The sequence below is a fragment of the Petromyzon marinus genome, chromosome 1, assembly GCF_048934315.1.
Source record: "Petromyzon marinus isolate PM22_M1 ecotype Great Lakes invasive population chromosome 1, UKy_Petmar_22M1.pri1.0, whole genome shotgun sequence".
In the NCBI taxonomy this organism is placed as follows: domain Eukaryota; kingdom Metazoa; phylum Chordata; class Hyperoartia; order Petromyzontiformes; family Petromyzontidae; genus Petromyzon; species Petromyzon marinus.
Window position 1 is genome coordinate 34,724,393 of NC_133667.1, and position 21,013 is coordinate 34,745,405.

General features: G+C 48.1%; 3 protein-coding genes across 3 annotated transcripts in view; 1 reads left to right on the forward strand and 2 right to left on the reverse strand.

Annotated features, from left to right (window-relative positions):
* Positions 1–34: 34 nt before the first annotated feature.
* On the reverse strand, positions 35–4,614 carry MRPS30 (mitochondrial ribosomal protein S30). Its single transcript, XM_032950517.2, has 5 exons — positions 3,897–4,614; positions 2,424–2,569; positions 1,476–1,587; positions 1,164–1,340; positions 35–1,047 (listed from the first exon to the last, which is right to left on the reverse strand). The coding sequence occupies exons 1-5, from the start codon at positions 4,543–4,545 to the stop codon at positions 686–688; spliced, it is 1,446 nt and encodes a 481-aa protein (XP_032806408.2). The 5' UTR covers positions 4,546–4,614; the 3' UTR covers positions 35–685.
* A 975-nt stretch (positions 4,615–5,589) lies between these two features.
* GALK2 (galactokinase 2) lies at positions 5,590–21,003 on the forward strand. Its single transcript, XM_032950528.2, has 10 exons — positions 5,590–5,874; positions 6,690–6,778; positions 8,300–8,423; positions 9,290–9,380; positions 11,899–12,045; positions 13,749–13,847; positions 14,712–14,864; positions 15,924–16,134; positions 19,166–19,379; positions 19,762–21,003. Exons 1-10 carry the CDS (start codon positions 5,822–5,824, stop codon positions 19,970–19,972), a joined length of 1,392 nt encoding a protein of 463 aa, XP_032806419.1. The 5' UTR covers positions 5,590–5,821; the 3' UTR covers positions 19,973–21,003.
* Positions 19,667–21,013, reverse strand: part of FAM227B (family with sequence similarity 227 member B) — a 49,401-nt gene continuing 48,054 nt past the window's right edge. The window contains exon 15 of the transcript XR_004402558.2: positions 19,667–19,829. The gene's annotated coding sequence lies outside the window, so the exon portion shown is untranslated. The remainder of the gene's footprint in view (positions 19,830–21,013) is intronic.

Genomic DNA, 21,013 nt, shown 5'->3' on the forward strand with positions numbered 1-21,013 from the left:
TCTATGTAAAAAAAACACGGGAAAAACTCCACTGTCTTCTAGTCAATTTAATGTGATAGTGCGATAGCAAACACCATGTTACACTTTTACACTTACAAAATAAACAGGCATGTAACTATTCAGCTTGCTTTACAATTGAATAAATCGTCAATTCAGGGTAAAGATCCAGTTCAAGAATAATTGTATTTACCATTGTTGCGAACGGGGCCACGGGGTTTACATGAACCAATTCCATACAATGTAAGGGTGTGCAACCTTTTTTGATGCTGGTCCAATCAATGGGAAACATCGAGCTCCCACGGGCATAAAGGTTCACGAAGGTGACATCATGGCAGCCCATTCGTGTTCAAGCAACTACTACTGCTGGCACCACACCACAGGCTGTTTCTGATTCATGGATGGCCCTTCGGTTGCACACCCCGAATGTATCTATGTATGGCTTAATTTCCCGGTCAATATTCGCTAGGTCACTTGTACACTGAAGTAAGTGGCATGTGACGAGTAGCCACGGCCAAAGTGAGAGTTATACCGGATGCGGTGTGGCGGCTGTGGAAATATTTTCCAGGGTCACCAACCCAAACAGGCCTGGCAGAAATAAAATCCCAATCAGTTACATGCCTACTAAATAAACGCAGGCAAGAGTGCCCATCTTTTGCCCGCCACACTTGATATGGCGTTTCCTCCATCAACCGCTCGTCGTTGGGCCTTCCCCAGCGCCACCAGGCATGGTGGTGGCGGCGGCGGTGCTTGTGGCTGCCTCCGCCACCCCCCCCATGAGCACGGGATTGAGTGGCTGGTTGAGCAGCAGGCGCACGAGCATCGTAACCACCTCATCGTTGAACCCGTGCACCTGGGAGCCCTCGACAGCGTCGTAGAGGCGCATGCTCGGCGTGCCCCAGCACACGTTGCGCCGTGCGTTTCCCCCATCGGTGTGAGTGTCCAGCGCCAGCGTGTTGAGTTGGTAGCAGAAGAAGGAGAAGTGGATGCCGTCGGTGATGACGGCTTGCGAGACGAAGGGCCGCGTCAAGTCCTCGTCCGCCCAGAAACCTGCGATTACGAAAACGGCACAATGAGTTACCACATTCGAATCGCATCACGGAAAACTGATGGCGGCTGTTTTTGATTCAACAGTGTGGGGGGTCACCGCTCGGTCGTTCCGTTACCTTGGTACATCGCCTGAGCTCCTGTCCAGGCAAAGAGGCTGGCGATGGCGTGAGCCCTCAGCCGCACCTCCACCTGGTCAGCGATGCCCTTTTCAGCCAGTTTCTTAGGGTTCAGCTTGTCAGCCGTGACGTGAAACTGAGTGTGGCCGTAACGGTATGGGTCGTTTATTTTTGCTCCTGGTGTGGGAGGGGGGTGTAAGGGAGGAAGTGCAAAAAAGAGCGAGCTGCAGCTGTTAAACGACTATGTGAAGGATAAGCTGTTTAATCCGAAGCAGACGAGGCTTTTTTATGTTTAGTGCCACCTGTAAATACCTGTGAATATTTTGTTCTCGTACTGCCTCCTGAAAAGAGGAAGGTGGCATGGATCGTTGGTGTAGCTGGGGACTTCACCATCTATTGAGAGGTCTGAATCAATAGGAATGAACTGCAACCGACAACAAAAAAAATAAAACAATGGTAAATATTTCTCATTAGAAAATCTTCAGATACAAAAAAGGGGAATATTATCTGGGATATGTCATTTGTAAACAGCGTTATGTGTATAAATACTGTACTGGCAGATAATGGTTGTCTTAGTTACCAGAGTATATACATCTACACAACCTTACAGAATTTAACATGGAAAATAGAATTCCTATTAAAACAGGGCTCCACGTTTGAAGTGTAAACACACCTTTACCACCATTATGTAATGAACTCGCTATAAATATGGACATACTGCACAGAAACCTTCAATGTAACGCACGAGGTGACTTCTCAGCGTGAACCATACTGGGGGTGAAAATGGTTTGGACCAGCAATAAAAATTGGCGTCAAATTTGAAGTTGGAATGTTTAAGAGGTGAGCTAGCACATACCTGTCAACCCCCTATCAATGCCTACCTTATGACAGACCAATTCAGACCGTATTGGTCACCCTGTGCCCTTCTAAATCTCAACGTTCATCCTACAAAGTCCCATCACACTGATCAGCATGGTGATCCTACAAAGTCAAATAACCCTCTCTCTGTATGGCCAGGCAACATCCTCATCTCGCAGTGGATTGACAAAGGGCTGTAAATGTACATACACGTATACAAGAGCAATTATGGTCATCACCCCCAGGACTTTGAAAATATGCTTCTCCCAGAAATAATACATAAATGGAGCTTTGATTGAAAGTCAGCAACGAGCCAAACGTCTGTGGGCCTATTAAACCAGAGATGATTCTGGTATCAAGACTGCATACATCTAAATTATCATGAAATCAATAACTGCATACCTCGGGCAGCTGCTGCTGCATGCGTATCTGGTTGATGGGCTTGTCTTCAATCTGGAAACGTATGGGCTCAATCTTGCCGCTCCGGTGGCCCCGTGGCACCTTCCTCTCGCCCCGCCACCAGTAAAACCCCACGTCCGGCTTCACGTCTGCAGCAACCAAAGCAAAAGTGCATGCAGAAAATTACATTTCAGTGTGTGTGTGTGTGTAAAAAAACCAACGGCATATTTGCAAACCTAAACAATTGGCTTAGAGCAACCCATCGCTCGTTTGGTTGTGCTGCGGTGACTGGTCTCCATAATGGGAATCTGGAATTTCCACAGACGAGAGCCACCCAATGGCTCGTTTGAGCACACTTTGTGACAACTGTTTGACTGGCGTGGTGGTGCATGCCCCTAAATCAGTGGAGAGAAGGGTCGGTGGAGCAGGAAGATGTGGGGCATTCCCAAACCTGCTGGGTTGACAGCCGAGTTGAGATGTGCAGTCCCATGAATTTCGTTTTTAATCCAAGTGTGCGGCTCTTTGTATGCATGCGTTTCCTCCAGGTACTTCGATATCAGTCGACACGCAAAACACTCAACGGAATTGACCAAACAACCCGATTGCAGGATCCTCCTAAAAAAGTCTCAAGATTCATTGAGACCTTCCTGGACGAATTTAATTTACCGTATGGTTAAAATCACGTCTACTGCTCAACAGGCCCCACGATGTCCAAGTCGAGATAGCTCTTTGGCTTTATCAAGAATCCTAGCAGCATCTTTTAAACGGACTCTCTTATTGTTTACAGTCAGAAAGCAAGTGTGGAGTTTGCCTGCTAAATCAATTACTGGTACCACTGGTACTGAAAAAGATATAAACATTGGATCCTATCGAAACTTCGGCTGACACATTCGTCCAAAATGATACTTATGCGTTTACAGTGCACCACAACAATGTCTGTTTACTTATCTTATTGTATCCCCTACGCGTATGTCAAGCCACATCCGGGAGTGTACAATTTGAAAGGCACGTTCTTCGGTGCTTAATTTCATTCCGCATCCATCTCACCTCACGTCGTCCGCGTGATACTGTGGCAGTGTCAGTAAGGTTACTGTATGGGAAGATTGTATAGGTTCTAACAAAAACCGTGTTTTCAACGTGAAACATATCTCTACATGAGGCGACAATTCGGGCAAAATTACTCTTTTTCGTTGAACATAGTTGACGTTTCGGACAATGGCCCATTTTAGGGCATACAATGTGCTATAAAGGGGGCATTGCTCGAACCGTCAGTCCTGCTTTACATGTAATACCCCTCCACCCTAAACCAACTCTCGACTCGGTGTTCTTCATTGCAAGGCCTCGCGGCCCACTGGCGGCCCCTGCTGTCCCTTAGTGCGGCCTCCTCCCGACAATACACAAATGGTGAACACCACCCCCCCCACCAACACCACCATCATCACGCCGACGATGTCCTCGCCGCTGCTGTAAACGCACCGATGCAGGCCTCTCTCAGAGCCGAGTTGCTCCCGGCGAGCAAGGCGGTCAGCCTGGACACCAGGTTCACCACGAACGCCTCCACCACGTGCCGCCGCTCGCGGTAGAGCGGCCCCCGCTGCCGGCGCACGAAGGCGAACTCCTGGAGCAGGGCGTCCCTCGTCAGGGCGCCGGCCCGGTCCAGCGGCGGCGGCGACGAGGTGGGAGCCGCGAGGCGCTCGGGAAGGCGCTGCGCGAAGGTGGTCTTGGTGAAGTGCTGGTAGGGGCGGTCGGCGTTGAGCGAGAAGGTGAGCGGACTCACGACGTACTTGAGGCGCTGCACGCTGCTCAGCATGCGGATCTTCTCGGCGGCGCTCGGCGCGTCCCTCACCCTGGCCCGCGCCTCCTGACGCCTCCGCGCCGCGGCCGCTTTGCTCATGGCCGTGAGCGAGGGCAGCACGGGCGGGTAGCGGGGCGTCGCGGCGGACGTCTCGGCCTCCCCCTTCGCCGCCGTCGCTGCTTGCGGCTGCGTTGAGAAGTGGACATGGTGCTGGTGGAGCCGGAGGAACAGAGGCGGCGGCGGCACCAGCAGCCGCCGTGTTCCTCCACCTACTGCTGCTACCGCGTTCCCCAACACGTGGGAGCGGCGTAGCCCCATGCGCGCCGCCATGACCCTCGCCGTCGCCAAGGGCGGCCCGGGCTATGCGGACGCAGCGCCCCCGTTGGGCGGATGTAGATTCGCGTTTGTTGGCAACGTGACAGAACCCGCACCGCAGTGCCAAGTTCGCTCAGGATGACAACGCCACCCCCCATCGTGTTCCTGAATGCATTCGTAAGCGAGCCCCCCACTCCACCCCCCACCCCATAACCATCTTCTTGAGGTTCTTCACATTGAGAAGAGGGAGCCAGTGCCGAGATTTGACGGGTGTGTGTTTCAGTTGCAAGATGCGAGCACACACAAGTTCACTTGGAAAAATAAGAATAGGTTTGAGCACTTTGTGGCAATAAAACAGTTGTGTTAAGATGTCCAAACGCCAAAGAAATACATTTTATCAAGGAATCGAGTCTGCAATAGCCACACTTGCTTGCGGTGAACATGCAAACAAACATGATCTAATAATACATGCATTGTCATTATTAATCATTCTCTGATACTGGCAAAGAGGTCCCATGTTGTAGCTGCTCACCCCGAACTATAAATGCTCTGATAGTGGCATTGTCCTTGTCCTGTTCGCCTTTTGGCGTTGTTCTCTGATCTGACACTGCTGGTGAGACGAGGTCGTGGCGAAGGCCGCTGTCTCTGGTGTAGAACAATCACTTGCAAAGACAATGCCTATTTAAATTAATTATAATCAGGGCATGTTTGTTTGCACGTTCACCACACGTACTCGTGGTTACTGCAGACTCGATTCCTTGGTGTTTGAACATCTTAACGCAACTGTTCTATTGCCAGAAATATTACAAAACCTATTCCTATTTTGCACTCTCTGATACTGGCAAAATGTCCCACAATACAAATTCACTTGCTGTGAAAATAATCCACGTGCAAAGCGTGTCATTCGGAGGGCTATTGTTTTTAATAAGCCATGGTCCTCCCGCGCCAATGAAGAATGCCACGTTGTCTATTGAGACTGAGAATGGGTCTCTATCCTGTCCTCTTTATTTATCTCAAAAACTTGAGACTTGGTGATGTGGGTGGGTGGGGAGGGAACTTGAACGCGCGGCAGCGAACGCGCGGATAGGTAAACGCGCGCGCGTGATGCCACGTGCCGCCACTGGGATCAGCTGATCGTGGTTCCGGGTGCAGCTCAGCGCGTTGCAGCCTCGGAAAGGGGAGACCTCTCCCCAACCACCTTCCCTAGCTCCCTCCTGCGCGCGCGTGTGTGTGTGTTTTTTCCTGTCTACCTCTTAACGCCTTACATATCTCGGACAGTCCTCCACGAGACATGGCGACGGAGCCTCCTAAAATCCTGGAAATAGACGTCAATGCAAACGAAAGGTGAGTTTGTTGGTTGTTAAATGACGCGAGAGTTGTGTTTGAAAGAACAGGTCGCACGAGATCGAGGTGGTGCGATTGAAGTTACCTACTCAACGACGGCGCTCTTTGCAAAATACAAAATGAGTCCTGTATCTTAGCCGATTTGATTCATGCGCGTCCTGTCATTTATTTAATTGCATATTTTGTATCCGTCAGCCAAAAGTTAGCTTGCTCCTCCAAGGTGTGTAAATTCACAACTGTTGGAAGTCAGTTCATAGTTCATTTATTTGGTATAGCCCTGTGAGCCATTCGGCTCTTGAATCGGGTGCAACCGCAACAAACAAAAAACATGAACAAGAAAACGTCTTAAATTGATTATGTGACTGTGCAAACAGAAAATACAGGAAAAAAATATCAAAATATTCCTGAAATAGCACCGTACACCAACGCTGTGCGCAAAAATCCCAGTGGGATGCAAGTCAAAATAACAACAACCACAAGACAACTTAGATTAAGGCCATCAGTCAACTCCGTACTACAATAAACAAAAACAGTCGCCGTTGATATATGCAATAAATGGTATATAAACTTATTAGATACATTTTTACGAAAAATTAACTTCCGCCCTTTCGAAAATCTTGCTTTTAATGTGGCACACGAGAACGGAGCATTCAACGTGACCGAGGCTGGCTGCGTTGCCGTGCAATGCTGCTGATGTGCCAACGTTAAAAGAAAACGCCGTGCCTGACTTTGTTTTGCAAGGTGTGTGTGTTATCCCCAGGGTCAATTGAAGCGCGCTTTGTTGAACATTGTCTACCCCTAAATGCCTCTCGCAGATTCTCGCGCATCAAGGCGGCCTTTCTCTGCAAGTTTGGCCGGGCTCCCGAGTTTTATGCCCGAGCGCCAGGTCGCGTCAACCTCATCGGTGATTTATGCGCACACACACAGTCTCACGCGCTGTTGTCGGAGTTCCAAGCCACTTTGCACATTTAATCCATCGACAAATGGGCGTCAAGAATGGTGGTGATCTGATATACACTACTGTTGTCTTTACAGACTCAGTGGCGTTCAGAGGAGCACGCTAATATGTACACACGTGTCCCTTTCTCATATGCTAAACTAGCTGTACTACCCGGCTCCGCCCGAGACTTGGATTCACCAGGCCCGCCGCCTTTGTCTCCCCAGTGGCGATGTTCACACAGCAGAGCAGTTACTCGTTTGATGCTGAGTCGATCTAGGGGAGGACCGGTAAAAATAATCGTCACCGGTTGTGGCCGTGAGCGGTAATCGAACTTTGGTCGCCGGGTTCGTAGCACGGTGCGCTAACCACTACACTACAATGCGTTACGCTTTCACATGCGCGGGTCACATGACAGATTTGACGTCACAGTTCACTTGCCGTGCAAAAAATATAAATGCATTATTGAGCTCCCCCCCCCCCCCCCCAAAAAAAAAAGTGTATTTTTATAATTTTTGCATGGTGTACAGTCTGTAAAGTACCCACATGGCAAATTTCAAGTTTGTTGCATGTCGAGAAGTGCGCTAAACATTTTGAACAGACACACATTCACAACTGTGCCTTTTATATATATGGAGATTTGTAATGCAATTTGTCATTACTGATATCTGTGAAAACTACTGGACATCTGTGAAAATGAGCTTCATAGCTCATCGGATTCCTCCAGTATAAATAGATATTCTGATTATTAACAAGCAGATTACAGTACTTTTGTCTATTCACTGCTTGATTGACATCCTCCCCACCCTATGTTGATCATGGAGGCTTATTAGACCATACAGTGCCACGCTGGTCAGTACAGATTGGTGAATGGGAGGTGGGGAGGGGATTGATTTACACCGGTTCAGATGTCATTCACCACTGATGTTAACCGTGGCCAGGAATTGGACTCGGGTGACTAGATTCATAGCACAGAGCCACTACCGCCGTTCTCCTTTGCACTTGCCAACTTGTTAACCAGATTATGTGTTTGGGAAGTCTGCCTGCCTGCAACTGAGATGTATGCATCACATTTGTTAAAATCTGATAAGATTTTCACTTGAGGCCCATATGCTTATGAGCTCAGTCCGTTAAACCTGTTTACGACGCATAAACAAAATATCACATGATGCCAGGTCGTTATGGGGGCAACTTAATAATCCAAGTCAGCTGAACGCAATGAAAGTGCTTGTGGGTGCAGCAGTCCATCCAAGCGTCGGTGTCACCTCTGGGTTCAGAGGTCGTCACTGAGTGCAGCACCTCCACTCCGCCACAATCTCTCGTAATGTTCCCCGTGCCCAGCTGGGTTTGCCACCTCAACGCAGTGATGTCATCCCACCAGCAGTGAGAAGGGAAACTGCAGCTAATGGCAATAATTGCACACATGCGTCACTCACGTGGACGGGCAGGAATGTTGACATGCAGGTGTGTTGTCTTGTTGTCCCAAAGGGGAGCACATAGATTACTGTGGCTATGCCGTGCTGCCCATGGCCATTGAGCAAGACATCGTGACAGCCGTGGCTGAAAATACCTCTGGAATTGTCAACCTGGCCAACACAAACTCCGTCTACCCGTAAGCTGCATGACATTGCTTTAGACTCGCGGTGGGGAACCCTTTCTTTACTGTGGGCCAAATCGGACTTTCAAACACCTGTGGCGAGCAACACATGAACACACCGTCTCAGTTAATTGCAGAGGCTCTTGAAGTGACTGAACATATTCTTGGGTATTTCTTCTTGGGTCAGCTTTCCCGCTATTTATTTCTCCTGATGGCGATTGCTTGTGTTGCGATTGAAACGTCGTAGTTTTTCTTCTTTGAACCTATCTACGTGGCTTTACCGAAAGACTCAAGAATATGAATTCCTGCAGTCACGAAAGCTTTAAGTCAAGTTTGACTGAATATGCGAAAATTATCCGAGTCGAACACATGGCCCTCTAGTTCTAGATCAATGCAGCTAAGATGCTTGCTATGATGGATAGATATAATTTCGAAATTGTAGGCCCCAAGTGGCAGTGGCCTATGAATGTTAAGTCGTAAACTGGATACGTTCCCCACCGAAGTTTGTACACGTGGTCACGTGCTAACCCCCGAAATAAATCATGCAGTGCCACCTTGTTAAAAAAAAAGTTTTTATTGTCTTTTTGTAACCACTAGATGGCGCTGCAGATTAAGAAATGTGAAAACTATGAAAGTGATCTTTTTTGCTTCAGTAAATTTCAGTCGAATAGAATCATTACTTTAACTTTCAAGTAATAATTATCAAGACAAAAAGCCATTTACTTTGTTAAAGGTGATTATAGGAGTCAAAGGAACCCCCCCTCCTAATGTGTATATATAAATACATCATAGCAGTCCACCAGAGTGGACATGTGCAAAAAGCTGAAGCAGATACCGAAGTGTTGGGTGCAATTAACGTTGATGCGCCTTCTTTCTTGCAGCGATTACAATGTTGCTGTGGATAAAGTTGTGATAGACAAAAGCCAGCCACATTGGTACTACTATTTCCTCTGTGGATTTCTGGGATTGAAGGTACGACGCGCATCGCATTGCTGGTTTAAATAATGCACTGCCCCTTGGCGAATCCACTGCCAGATTAATGCCTCCACGTGACACATGGGTCTTGGTGGTTGTTTTGACCACACTCCACCTCACCAGTCAGTGCTGGTGAACAGGGGAGAGCGTGCAGAAACCAAGTCAGATATCACTCACCAATGATGCTAACCCTGGCTCTCAATTGAGCTCTGACGCAAGCTTCATAGTGCAAGGCGCGCTAACCACTGCTTTCCCCAGTTAGACTATAACACAATATCGGGTTTTAATTCGGCCTGTAAAATGCAGCGATTAAATTATTTTTTAAAAAAGAATTTGTCACGCACACAATACATTTGTACTACTTTCGATTAACAAAAAAAAGATAAAATACTTATGTTGCGTTTCAGCTAAAGGAGGAAAGAAACGTGTACAAATGGGATGGAAAATGATAAACAGCACAAACTATTCCTTAAAACTTGGACAAAAAGGATCTATTCTTGCAGTCAATGCCATCCCAAAATCATCACAATGGTTCATATCACTAGGGTGGTGAATGTGATCGCCAGTGGCCATGTGATAGATATATTGCGCCCCTGCCGTACAAGCGTGGGAATTTCACCACTGACTCAAGTGCTATCAACAGAGCTGAGCATTGTTTCAATGATCACTTAAGGATGGACACTGACCTATTTTAGATTACGTGAATTGTTTTAAGCAATTTAGATTGAGCAAATAACTACAGTGAGGGAAAACAGTATTTGATCCCCTGCTGATTTTGCACGTTTGCCCACTAACAAAGAAATAATCAGTCTATAATTTTAATAGTAGGTTAATTTGAACAGTGAGAGACAGAATACCAACAAGAAAATCCAGAAAAACGCATGTCAAAAATGTTATAAATTGATTTGCATTTTAATGAGGGAAATAAGTATTTGACCCCCTCTCAATCAGAAAGATTTCTGGCTCCCAGGTGTCTTTTATACAGGTAACGAGCTGAGATTAGGAGCACACTCTTAAAGGGAGTGCTCCTAATCTCAGCTTGTTACCTGTATAAAAGACACCTGTCCACAGAAGCAATCAATCAATCAGATTCCAAACTCTCCATCATGGCCAAGACCAAAGAGCTCTCCAAGGATGTCAGGGACAAGATTGTAGACCTACACAAGGCTGGAATGGGGTACAAGACCATTGCCAAGCAGCTTGGTGAGAAGGTGACAACAGTTGGTGCGATTATTCGCAAATGGAAGAAACACAAAAGAACTGTCAATCTTCCTCGGCCTGGGGCTCCATGCAAGATCTCACCTCGTGGAGTTGCAATGATCATGAGAACGGTGAGGAATCAGCCCAGAACTACACGGGAAGATCTTGTCAATGATCTCAAGGCAGCTGGGACCATAGTCACGATTAAAACAATTGGTAACACACTACGCCGTGAAGGACTGAAATCCTGCAGCGCCCGCAAGGTCCCCCTGCTCAAGAAAGCACATATACATGCCCGTCTGAAGTTTGCCAATGAACATCTGAATGATTCAGTGGACAACTGGGTGAAAGTGTTGTGGTCAGATGAGACCAAAATGGAGCTCTTTGGCATCAACTCAACTCGCCGTGTTTGGAGGAGGAGGAATACTGCCTATGACCCCAAGAACACCATCCCCACCGTCAAACATGGAGGTGGAAACATTATGCTTTGGGGGTGTTTTTCTGCTAAGGGGACAGGACAACTTCACCGCATCAAAGGGACGATAGACGGGGCCATGTACCGTCAAATCTTGGGTGAGAACCTCCTTCCCTCAGCCAGGGCATTGAAAATGGGTCGTGGATGGGTATTCCAGCATGACATTGACCCAAAACACACGGCCAAGGCAACAAAGGAGTGGCTCAAGAAGAAGCACATTAAGGTCCTGGAGTGGCCTAGCCAGTCTCCAGACCTTAATCCCATAGAAAATCTGTGGAGGGAGCTGAAGGTTCGAGTTACCAAACGCCAGCCTCGAAACCTTAATGACTTGGAGAAGATCTGCAAAGAGGAGTGGGACAAAATCCCTCCTGAGATGTGTGCAAACCTGGTGGCCAACTACAAGAAACGTCTGACCTCTGTGATTGCCAAGAAGGGTTTTGCCACCATGTACTAAGTCATGTTTTGCAGAGGGATCAAATACTTATTTCCCTCATTAAAATGCAAATCAATTTATAACATTTTTGACATGCGTTTTTCTGGATTTTGTTGTTGTTATTCTGTCTCTCACTGTTCAAATAAACCTACCATTAAAATTATAGACTGATCATTTCTTTGTCAGTGGGCAAACGTACAAAATCAGCAGGGGATCAAATACTTTTTCCCCTCACTGTATAATTTACACTTTAAACGCACCAAACACTAATAGTAAACAAAAAGCATCGTGGCTGGGCAAGGTACCTGAAAATGTAAGGTTTCACAAACTTGCTCTGCCATTTATTTTGATATTGCTTTGGTGAACAATTTATGAATGTCAACGTGTGCTGCTGGGATTGCTCACAGGAGCACCTGGGTGAGGTGACGTGCCATGGCATGGACTGCCTCGTGGATGGGACCATCCCTCCCAGCTCGGGCCTTTCCAGCTCCAGTGCCATGGTCTGCTGTGCCGGCCTCGCCACGATGCACGCCAACCACAAGAGCATGTCCAAGGTGAGGCTGTGTTCAGGCCAGAGCTGGCTCGGCTGTCTGATTATTAAGTAATTGATTACTCGACCCATAATAAGGTTTTTTTGGGGCTTGATCGCGTAAATATTAATGTCTCGTGAAAGTCACCATCTAACCCAAAAAAATCCGGTTATGGATATTGTTCGCAAAAGCCTTCGTGTTAAACTGATTACTCTACCGATTATTGGTTCGGTTATTTGACTTGTCGAATGAGTACAACGTTTGTTCCTACATGTATTGCTGTGGACGGGATGGGCAGGCCTTGGTGATGTCATTGGCTGCCATCATGCTGGTTGTGGCTTTTTTACTGGGCAGCTCCCATTTATCAAGGGGCCTGAATAATCAACCACAACAAATATTTTATTATAACTTTTAGTCGATTGATGGACTAATTGTCCCAGCTCAAGTTCATTCTGCAATGGCACATGCAGCTGCCTTAATGTGAGCTGGGCAGTTCGTGGCATTACAACTGTCGACCTTATTTGTACACTGGTGAAATGTTTTGATTGAGTGGGCTGACATTTATTCAGTGCCAGCAGCATTCAGTAGGTTGAAGGGAAGAAAAAAAACTCCCAAAAAACTCCACATTTTCCCCTACTTAAGACACTATATTAGTTGTGAAATGAGCCATTATAGCAACAAAAATATACTTAGTCACAATGGTGATTGACATTTTTTTGTACGTTTTTTCCTTCTTTTTAAAAATGTGCCACATGCTTGCAGGCGATTTATCAGTAGGCGCATTGTTGGGCAAATAGTGGTTGAATCAGCCAATTCGTACATCAATTCCATAAAAAGGCACTGTAACTGGAAGAGAACCCAGTATAAAGAGATGAAACGGACTTGCTGTTTGTTCATCGGTTTCACGAGCGTATCAATGCTTGGGTCAGGCAGGTCTTCAAAGAAGGAATTTTTTTTTTGCCACATAATCGACCATCAAAGCACCAGCATGTTTTTATCACACAGCCAACACCAGGCAAGGCTTTGCCAGGGCTGACTGACAAGATAATATCGGTGCGCTACCATTGTTCAGGGGGTGGTTTGGCTTGAGAATGAGCGTTGTGTGCCGTTCCCAGTGCGCCCGGCCGCTGGCAGGGAGCGCTCGTTTCCACGTGGGGGCCACCGTCAGGCCAAGGGACCCGACGGGGTCTTCTTGCAGTTGCTTCCCACATTGTTCGGGGGGCGGGGGGGGGGCTTTTAGGGGTCAAATTGTACCGCCGCTCGGATCCGACAATTCGTTGTCGTCGTGCGCACGAGTTTTAGACTGTCGCGCTCGTGAAACGTGAGCGGCCGCGGGATGAAATGCGCCCCCCCCCCGCTCGTAACTGCGAGATTACTTTTTATCGCCCTCTGGGCTACATGCGGCAACATGGAAAAAGTTTAATTACCAACACGTTGGTGGCTTGTTAGCCTGGCAACCAAATAAATAAACAAAGCAAGCGTCTGCCCAGCCATTGAAATGTCTTCTATTGCCAGTGCTAATGCACAGAGGGGCACAATGGTTTTTTTCCATAAATAACACTGGCTTAAACGTGCACGAGGCCATTGAAGACGAATGGAAACGTTGCCGCAAATTTACACAATGCAGTAATTGTTGCATTGTTTGCGGCCCTGCCACCTGTAGTCGTTGCTTAACCTCGCAACATCTGCGTGTCGGCCGTTGTTAAAAAAAGAAACTGTGATTGCAGGTCACGCTGGCCGAGGTGTGCGCGCGCTGCGAGAGGTACATTGGGACGGAGGGTGGAGGCATGGATCAGTCGATCTCATTCTTGGCTGAAGCGGGAAAGGTAAGAGAATGTGGGGGGGGCGGGGGGTATTCACCCTCGACCGCCCCCCCCCCCACTCATTGCAACAATTTAACAATTTGTAGTCACGATGTGGTTAAAAGTGATGTAACTTTTCATCTCCATTCTGTCTCGTTTGTATTTCCCTCATTCTGTTCCAGTACATTCGCCCGAATATGAAATTAAATTATAATTGTCATGAATTTCACGAAATAAAATCTTGCCTGGACAATGCAATCCATGTATCGTGATTAAGAACCTATTTAATCAAACATGCCTAATTGTTGGGGCTTAATTTCAGCCTGGTCTGTTTTGCTGGTGAGGCGGAAAAAATTTCATCATTTGGCATACTACATCCATTATACCTTTCAGTATAATGCTCACTATGGCTGTACCAGTGAACCAGAACATATTCAATGAGAAATGAAGCCCTACTAAGAGGTTAGGCACAAGTGTGGCCTTGCTACTCCGTATTATACACTATACATAAATATAACAATATTCCACAAACATATTCTAACACACACACACTGTGAAGTGTTTTTTCCCGTGACATTAACACGAGGCCACCTTGCTGCTTTTCCGAACATCACTGCAGTATTTAGTCTGCAGCTGAACTCGTTTCAGCCAATAGGAACCTTGCCGAGACGCACACGCAAGGCGGCCAAACACGCCTCGGCCTCTTGCGCCGCTTATCCCGGCCTGCGCCACGGGTGGACGTTACTCCGCAGTGCGGCCCTCGCGAAACGTTCCAAGGTAGAGCGTGCACGCTGCCTCCGCTCGCGAGGGCCGAAACGCCAGCGGCGTCGGGTGAGGAGAGAGTGCCGTCGTGTTCGCCCGACGGTCATTTGCCATTTGCCTCGTCAGGCGAAACTCATCGAGTTCAACCCCCTGCGCGCGAGCGACGTGCGCCTGCCGGGAGGTGCGGCGTTCGTCATCACCAACAGCCTCGCGCAGATGAACAAGGCGGCCTCCTCCCACTTCAACATGCGGGTAGTGGAGTGTCGACTTGCCACGAAGGTACTCGGCCGTTGTTTTTCTTGGAACGCAGATGCACCGTGTCCAACGAGATCATAACACGAGTCGCTTCTCTGAAGCTTTGTTGTGAAATCGAGTTACAAACAATAAAGGGGACGTGAAACGATGTTTTATAGTGGCTCTGCCGGCTGCCGCAGTCTCGCGTCAAGTGTGTGAACGCGCTGGGATGGAAAGGGTCGCGGGTGCACATTCACGGACGAGCCGGTTTTCATTGGGTCGAGAGCTGGATTCCCACAGCCGATGGGAAATTTTACGCGGGGCCACTGTCAAAGCGTGCTGGTGCCTTGTCATGCGGACATTAAAGACCGTGTGACACCATTCAAAATATTAGGTAATATAATGCCAGAGCCATTGCAGTCCCAAATCACAAATAAATAAAAAATGGCTCCACTAGAGTTCACACATTTCATAACACACTTCATATGACTACAGGTACCCAGATATTCTCTTGTGCAAACAATAATGCACTCTCACAAGGTTATCATAGATGGCCCTATTTTATTCAGGAAAGACTATGAGGCTCAATACTTTTTTTTTTCAAGATGGTCCTGCATTGGGGTCGTTTGGAAAAATTCCTGAATGAGTATTGCTTTCATATGGGATAAAACTTGTGTACCCAGAGAAGGTATTAAATGTGGCATATCACCAAAATTGTGTACGTATACTCGGCGTGCAGCTCTCTTTGCTCTCGTCATCTTACCCTTTCAGCCTCGCAAGTTGCGAGGCCCTCGCACAGTGATCTCTCCGTTTACCAAAAGTAGAAATTGTCTCTGCTATGAAGAAGGGCCTTTGCTCGAAACATCACCTAATACATATATATTTTCCCTTTTTAGGTCAGTATTATTGAAAAAAATGTATTGGTGCTTGCGCACCACGTGACTTTACCGAAAGAACTAAGAATATGAATTACTGCAGTCACGAAAGCTTTAAATCAAAATCTAATTTCTTTGTTTGGCCCGACTTTCACTCCAGTGCTCTCGATTGCAGGCACGCGCAACCGCGTCCGCCACACTGTGACGCCGAGTTCACTTGTTGCCGTAGGTGATGGCCAAGACCAAGGGGCTGGCGTGGCGGAACATCACCAAGCTGGGAGAGCTCCACGAAAAGCTGGGGCTGGAGCTGCCCGAGATGGTGCGTTTGGTGGAGGAGACTCTCCACTGCGAGCCGTACAATCGTGACGAGGTTTGCTCCCTGCTGGGCATCGCCTCCGAAGAGCTGGAGGCGTCCGTGCTGAGCGAAAACACTCGCGACGGTACGCGCGCTCTGCGCACTCAGCAGCCGGTGTAGGCGCTCGGGAGGGCGGTTTTCACGGAGGTGTCGAGTGGTTTTTACGTGGGCCTCACCCCAGGAAACATTGTTGGGTGTGTTTGGCCGATCAGATTGTGCTTCGGTAAGTGTCGATACTCCACGATGGTCGACTATCACTGCGGAGTGGCTCGTTCAAACACACCAGCAACAATTTGGTCTTGAAAAAGAAAATTCGCGAAGGAACCAAACTACATTTACCAATTCCACGTTAACGGTCAAGTCAGCGCCCTACATTATCTTTATACAAGTGTTAAAAGAAGAAAACTATTGAGTTCCTTTGATATTCATGACATCGGTTGGAGGGATTTTGGAAGGGCATATGGTGTTCGGTTCAGGGCAAACCTGTCCCTCATGCATACAGGGCAACAATACAACACGATTTGAACAAATACAAAATACAGGCCACAACCACATCTTATCATGAAGAGTCTATAACTATGGGGCAGCACTTCTCTCCACTGATATTCCTGAGGCATTGGTGTAAATTCCACATTTCCATGGCAGGGCCGATTCATAGAATGGCCACTGCTGATTTTATAAACAGTGGAAATAATTGTATTGACCCTGGAGGGATGATAGCCCGAGTTGACCCTGAACTGATATTTCAACTCCGCAACCTTCCGACTGCGAGTCGAGCGATCGAATCGCAGCGTTTCCCCAACCGCTGACGGATATTATGAAATGTAATTTTATCATTCTTTGCCCACTAGGGGGTGCTTGACAGTTCGTGTCTTTGAATGAGCACTTTTTTTTTTTAACCACACACATCAACACACCGTTTGGAGTGCCTGCCCCGTGCGGCCCAGGTGCTCAGCTGGGCATCTAAGGACCTCTAGTTTGAACTTGGGTTCTAGCTTCTTTTGACACTTTGCCATGGCACAGTGTCAAATGCCACGGAAGCTCTCAGCCCCCCCTTCCCCCCCCCGAGAAAACCTGATCATCTCCAAATGCTGATCTGTCATCTCTAAATGTTGCAGTCTTTTATCCCTAGCCAGTTTTGAGATCTAGGAGGTTGTACTTTCCCCCCCCCCTCCCCTCCCCAAAAAGCTGGGGAGAGAGAAATGAAAAGGAATGGAATATTATTAAACCAAAGGTATTTTAGGACAACCTTCTCGAAACACGATCGTGAAAAAAGATGTCCGAAAGGTTCAGCCATCGCGCGTCAAAACATAACCCGAGTCTGCATGCACCTCCACAAGCATGCACTCACCGCTCATCCACAGTTATGTACACAGGTACAGCCACACCTTTCCTCCCATACCAACGCACACCCAAAACCAGTGTTTATCAATGCAGTACAAAGTTGACCTTTAAGAAACCATTTGCCTCCTGTAAATTTCGAGTCTTAATTCATACTTGAAAGCTAGAAGTCAGAATATTCCCTTTGAAGTTGCAAAGCTAAAATTAGTTCAGCTTGTTTCATTTCTTTTCATCACTATGACCACAGCAAAAGCTGGTATAATTGAGAAAGGTTTATACGTTGAAACAATTCTAATCCGATGACCAATGTTTGCTTTAAAATATATCACTTTCAACCCTCTGTCCATGCATTGCTGGATTAAGGCCTCCACACGCCACATCGGTCACGGGTGTCGTTTGACCATACTTCACCGTGCCTGGCCAGCGCGAGTTCGTCAATGGGGGTGGGGGGGCGGGAAGGCCCAGCGCAGGCTCACATATCGCCGCTTGCTACGGATGTCGGCTGTGGCCGGATACGGAACTCCTCCGCACGACGTTTGCTTCATCCCAGCGTGGCTAATTTTCCCTGCTAATCAGCGTGCAAGTCTCTGCCGTTGTCTGAAACCCATCCCGACATCAAAGAGGCAGGAGAGTGCAATAAATGTAATTCGCAGTGCAAGCATCAAAGGCCACAGGAAGCAATCTGCCCGCACAAAAGTACATTTACCATTGTTATTGTATTAATTTATCGTGCTGTATTTATACGTGCAATGTTAATTTCCGCTTCACCGTGTTATGAGCGTCGTGCCATCACCAGGGGCTCAAGTGCTTCCGCGTGCAATGGGAAATGATTTCGGTAAATGAGGCACGTTTGTGAGTTGGTCACAGGATCACTTGTTTTTTCAAAGCTTTATACGGGTCCCACCTAAAACGTAGCCCCGGAGTCTACAAGTTTACAATGCAGCCGTATAAAATAACCACTTGGGCATAACATTTTAATGCTCCTCCCAGAGACTACGTTTTACCGTAAGACGCTTTACAATTTAGCTGCATACATGCAGAATTACTAAAAATAAAGGTGAAATACGATTTCCCGTAACAGCATAACACTTGTTCTGCATCAACACATGCTTGACTGCAATGTACAATTGGCAAAGTTGGGGGGGTATTTAATGAGCGTGTTGTGATGGGCCTCTGGAAGTGATGTAATCCCATCCGCCGCAGCCGTGGGAGTGCTGCCAATGGTGATCGTCCCCAAACGCCGGGCAGGCCGAGGCGGGCCACCGGTTGTATTTACGCAGCATAGCAAAGCATTACAAGTGCGTTTTGTTCACGGTGTGTGTGTGTGTGTGCGCGCGCGACCGCCCTTGCATGGGCAGCTCTACCTGTGTCTCAAATACCTGCTTCGTTCGTCATCACAGGGAAGGTATGTTCACTATGACTGGCAAGCGGGAGCTTGTCGCCCGTGCAGGGGGTGGGCTATATTTAGCGTTGATTAAAACCCACCACTTTTACTTGGCCATGTTCCTCACATAGGCCGTGTTTAGGCGTCGGCTGCAGCATTTACGAACGTTGCCGCTCTCGCCTTTTCGCCGTTTTGACAGTCGCCGTCGTTAGGTGCGAGATTAGTGACGCTGGCACTTTAAAAAGTGGCAGCTCCTCCAGATAGCTTGTGTCAAACCAGGACAAATGGGCGCAGGCGGACAGGTTAAGAAGAACCGCGCGCGCGCTTTCTCTTCCCGGTTTGTGTGCGCGCAAGCGCACGTTCGGCATGCGCTTGTTTTCATCCCTTCCAGCTAACAGCTTCAAGCTGTATCAGCGAGCCAAGCACGTGTTCGGCGAGGCCGCGCGGGTGCAGCAGTTCAGACGGGTCTGCCAAGAGGCGCAGAGTGGGAGCGACGCGGAGGTGATGAGCAGACTGGGCGAGCTAATGAATGACAGTCACGCCAGCTGCCGGGACCTGTACGAGTGCAGCTGCCCCGAGCTCGACAAGCTTGTAGAGTGCTGCCTGTAAGTGTGGCCCCGTCCTCCTCCACGAGGTTCTCAACATACATGCTCGTTCGAGCCAGTTGTCCGCATATCGCCGGCCAGGTTACCAGTACTGACACTGCCAATATACATTTTTAAAAAAGGTGCACCCTTCATTTAGAGAAGGAGGGTCGGTTTGTTGCCCACGGTTTGATTGTTAGCCAAGTTGAGACGCAAGAAGCTTTTGTCTTCAAATCGTGCCATTAAACTCATCAACACCCAAGGGGGGGGGGGGGGGTTATAAAAAGCCTTTTGCTGTGCAAATCCAATATTTATGCATGTGTTTTATTCAGCAACTTGGCCGCAGATGAATGACGCGTCCTGCGCATGTAACAAGTGATTTGTCTCCCTCTCGCCCTTGCAGCAAGAGTGGTGCCGTGGGCTCGCGCTTGACGGGCGCTGGCTGGGGAGGGTGCGCCGTGTCCCTGGTGCCTGTCGGGGAAATAGAAGCCTTCCAGTTGTTGTTGAAGGAGAGGTTTTACGTGGAGGCCCCACACTCTCGGCTCTTGGCATACAACAGCATGTTTGCGACCCAACCTGTCATGGGAGCCGCCCTCTACAAAGAGGCTTTGTGAATAGGGGTCCCCCCCCCCCCCACTTGTGGAACAGAGCTGCTGTGGCCTGTTACACGCGGGGGCCGCGTGTGCACGTCCACGTTTTACTGGAAGTTTCCATTCCCATGAAGGTGTGTTGTGATTGAGGAAGAAAAACAAAATCTTCATATCTGAGCAATTTCAATTCATCGGTTTTTTTTTAAATCCATTTTTCCGGATATATTTTTTTTCCACAATGTCCACTGGGAAATAATAGCACAAGGTGTTTAAGGTAAATAGGTTCAATATAAGGCACACATGAGGCAAAATATTGGTGGAACTGGCCATCGGTTCAGCTTGTTTAAGTAAAAACAATCTACGCACATTACAAAAAGATCTCCCCTGCGATTTCAATGGGGTCGGGCGCTTTACCGACTTGTACAGGTTTGTGTTGCCCTGCCCGTGGTTCGTTTAGTATTCACGCAAACACTCCCATTGTTGAGAAATCAATACTTTCCTGCGAGAAATTAGCAAGCATTAAGACCTTTTTTTTGTTTCATTTTTTGCCCCGGCGCTTTTCAGAGCGGCAGGGCGGTCACATGTCACGCGTGTTGTATATACGCGCCCAGTATAGCGGTTTGGACGGTAAAATTAGAGCGTTTTCAGCGATGCTGCAGTCCTGTCACATGAAGCCCCCCCCCCCCCTCTCCTACCTCCGGCTCTGGGTGCAGAGTTCATGGGAAAACGCAGGGCCCCTGCTGCCAGATCAGACGTAGGGGAAACCCGAATCCTTGTTGTGTGTAATTTAAGATCAGGGACTTGGCGGACGTTGGTGGGGGGGGGGGGGGGGGGAGAGAGACCTGTATGCTTTGGACGTGGTTGGACACGGCAGGTAGCCCGGCCCGACAGTCGTGGGTATAAAAACGCCGAGGCCAATGGAGAGTAGGTGGGTGGCTTTGGGGGTGAGCTCCTGGTCGTCCCACTCTTTAACTTCTCTCTCCCTATCCCTCTGAGTCACCCAATCTCTGAACTACCTCTTTGTGTGTCTTTACAAACTGGCTGAATGGGGACAGCGATTGAGAT

What these genes read in the sequence shown, in the direction of transcription:
- MRPS30 (XM_032950517.2), bottom strand. Translation starts at nt 4,545, where the DNA reads ATGGCGGCGCGCATGGGGCTACGCCGCTCCCACGTGTTGGGGAACGCG. An exon ending in TCTGAGAGAGGCCTGCATCG is followed by an intron (nt 2,570 to 3,896) that starts GTGCGTTTACAG and finishes TGGTTGCTGCAG; the next exon opens with ACGTGAAGCCGGACGTGGGG. An exon ending in CGAGAACAAAATATTCACAG is followed by an intron (nt 1,341 to 1,475) that starts GTATTTACAGGT and finishes CTCCCACACCAG; the next exon opens with GAGCAAAAATAAACGACCCA.
- GALK2 (XM_032950528.2), top strand. Translation starts at nt 5,822, where the DNA reads ATGGCGACGGAGCCTCCTAAAATCCTGGAAATAGACGTCAATGCAAAC. An exon ending in AGGTCGCGTCAACCTCATCG is followed by an intron (nt 6,779 to 8,299) that starts GTGATTTATGCG and finishes GTTGTCCCAAAG; the next exon opens with GGGAGCACATAGATTACTGT. An exon ending in ACCACAAGAGCATGTCCAAG is followed by an intron (nt 12,046 to 13,748) that starts GTGAGGCTGTGT and finishes CTGTGATTGCAG; the next exon opens with GTCACGCTGGCCGAGGTGTG.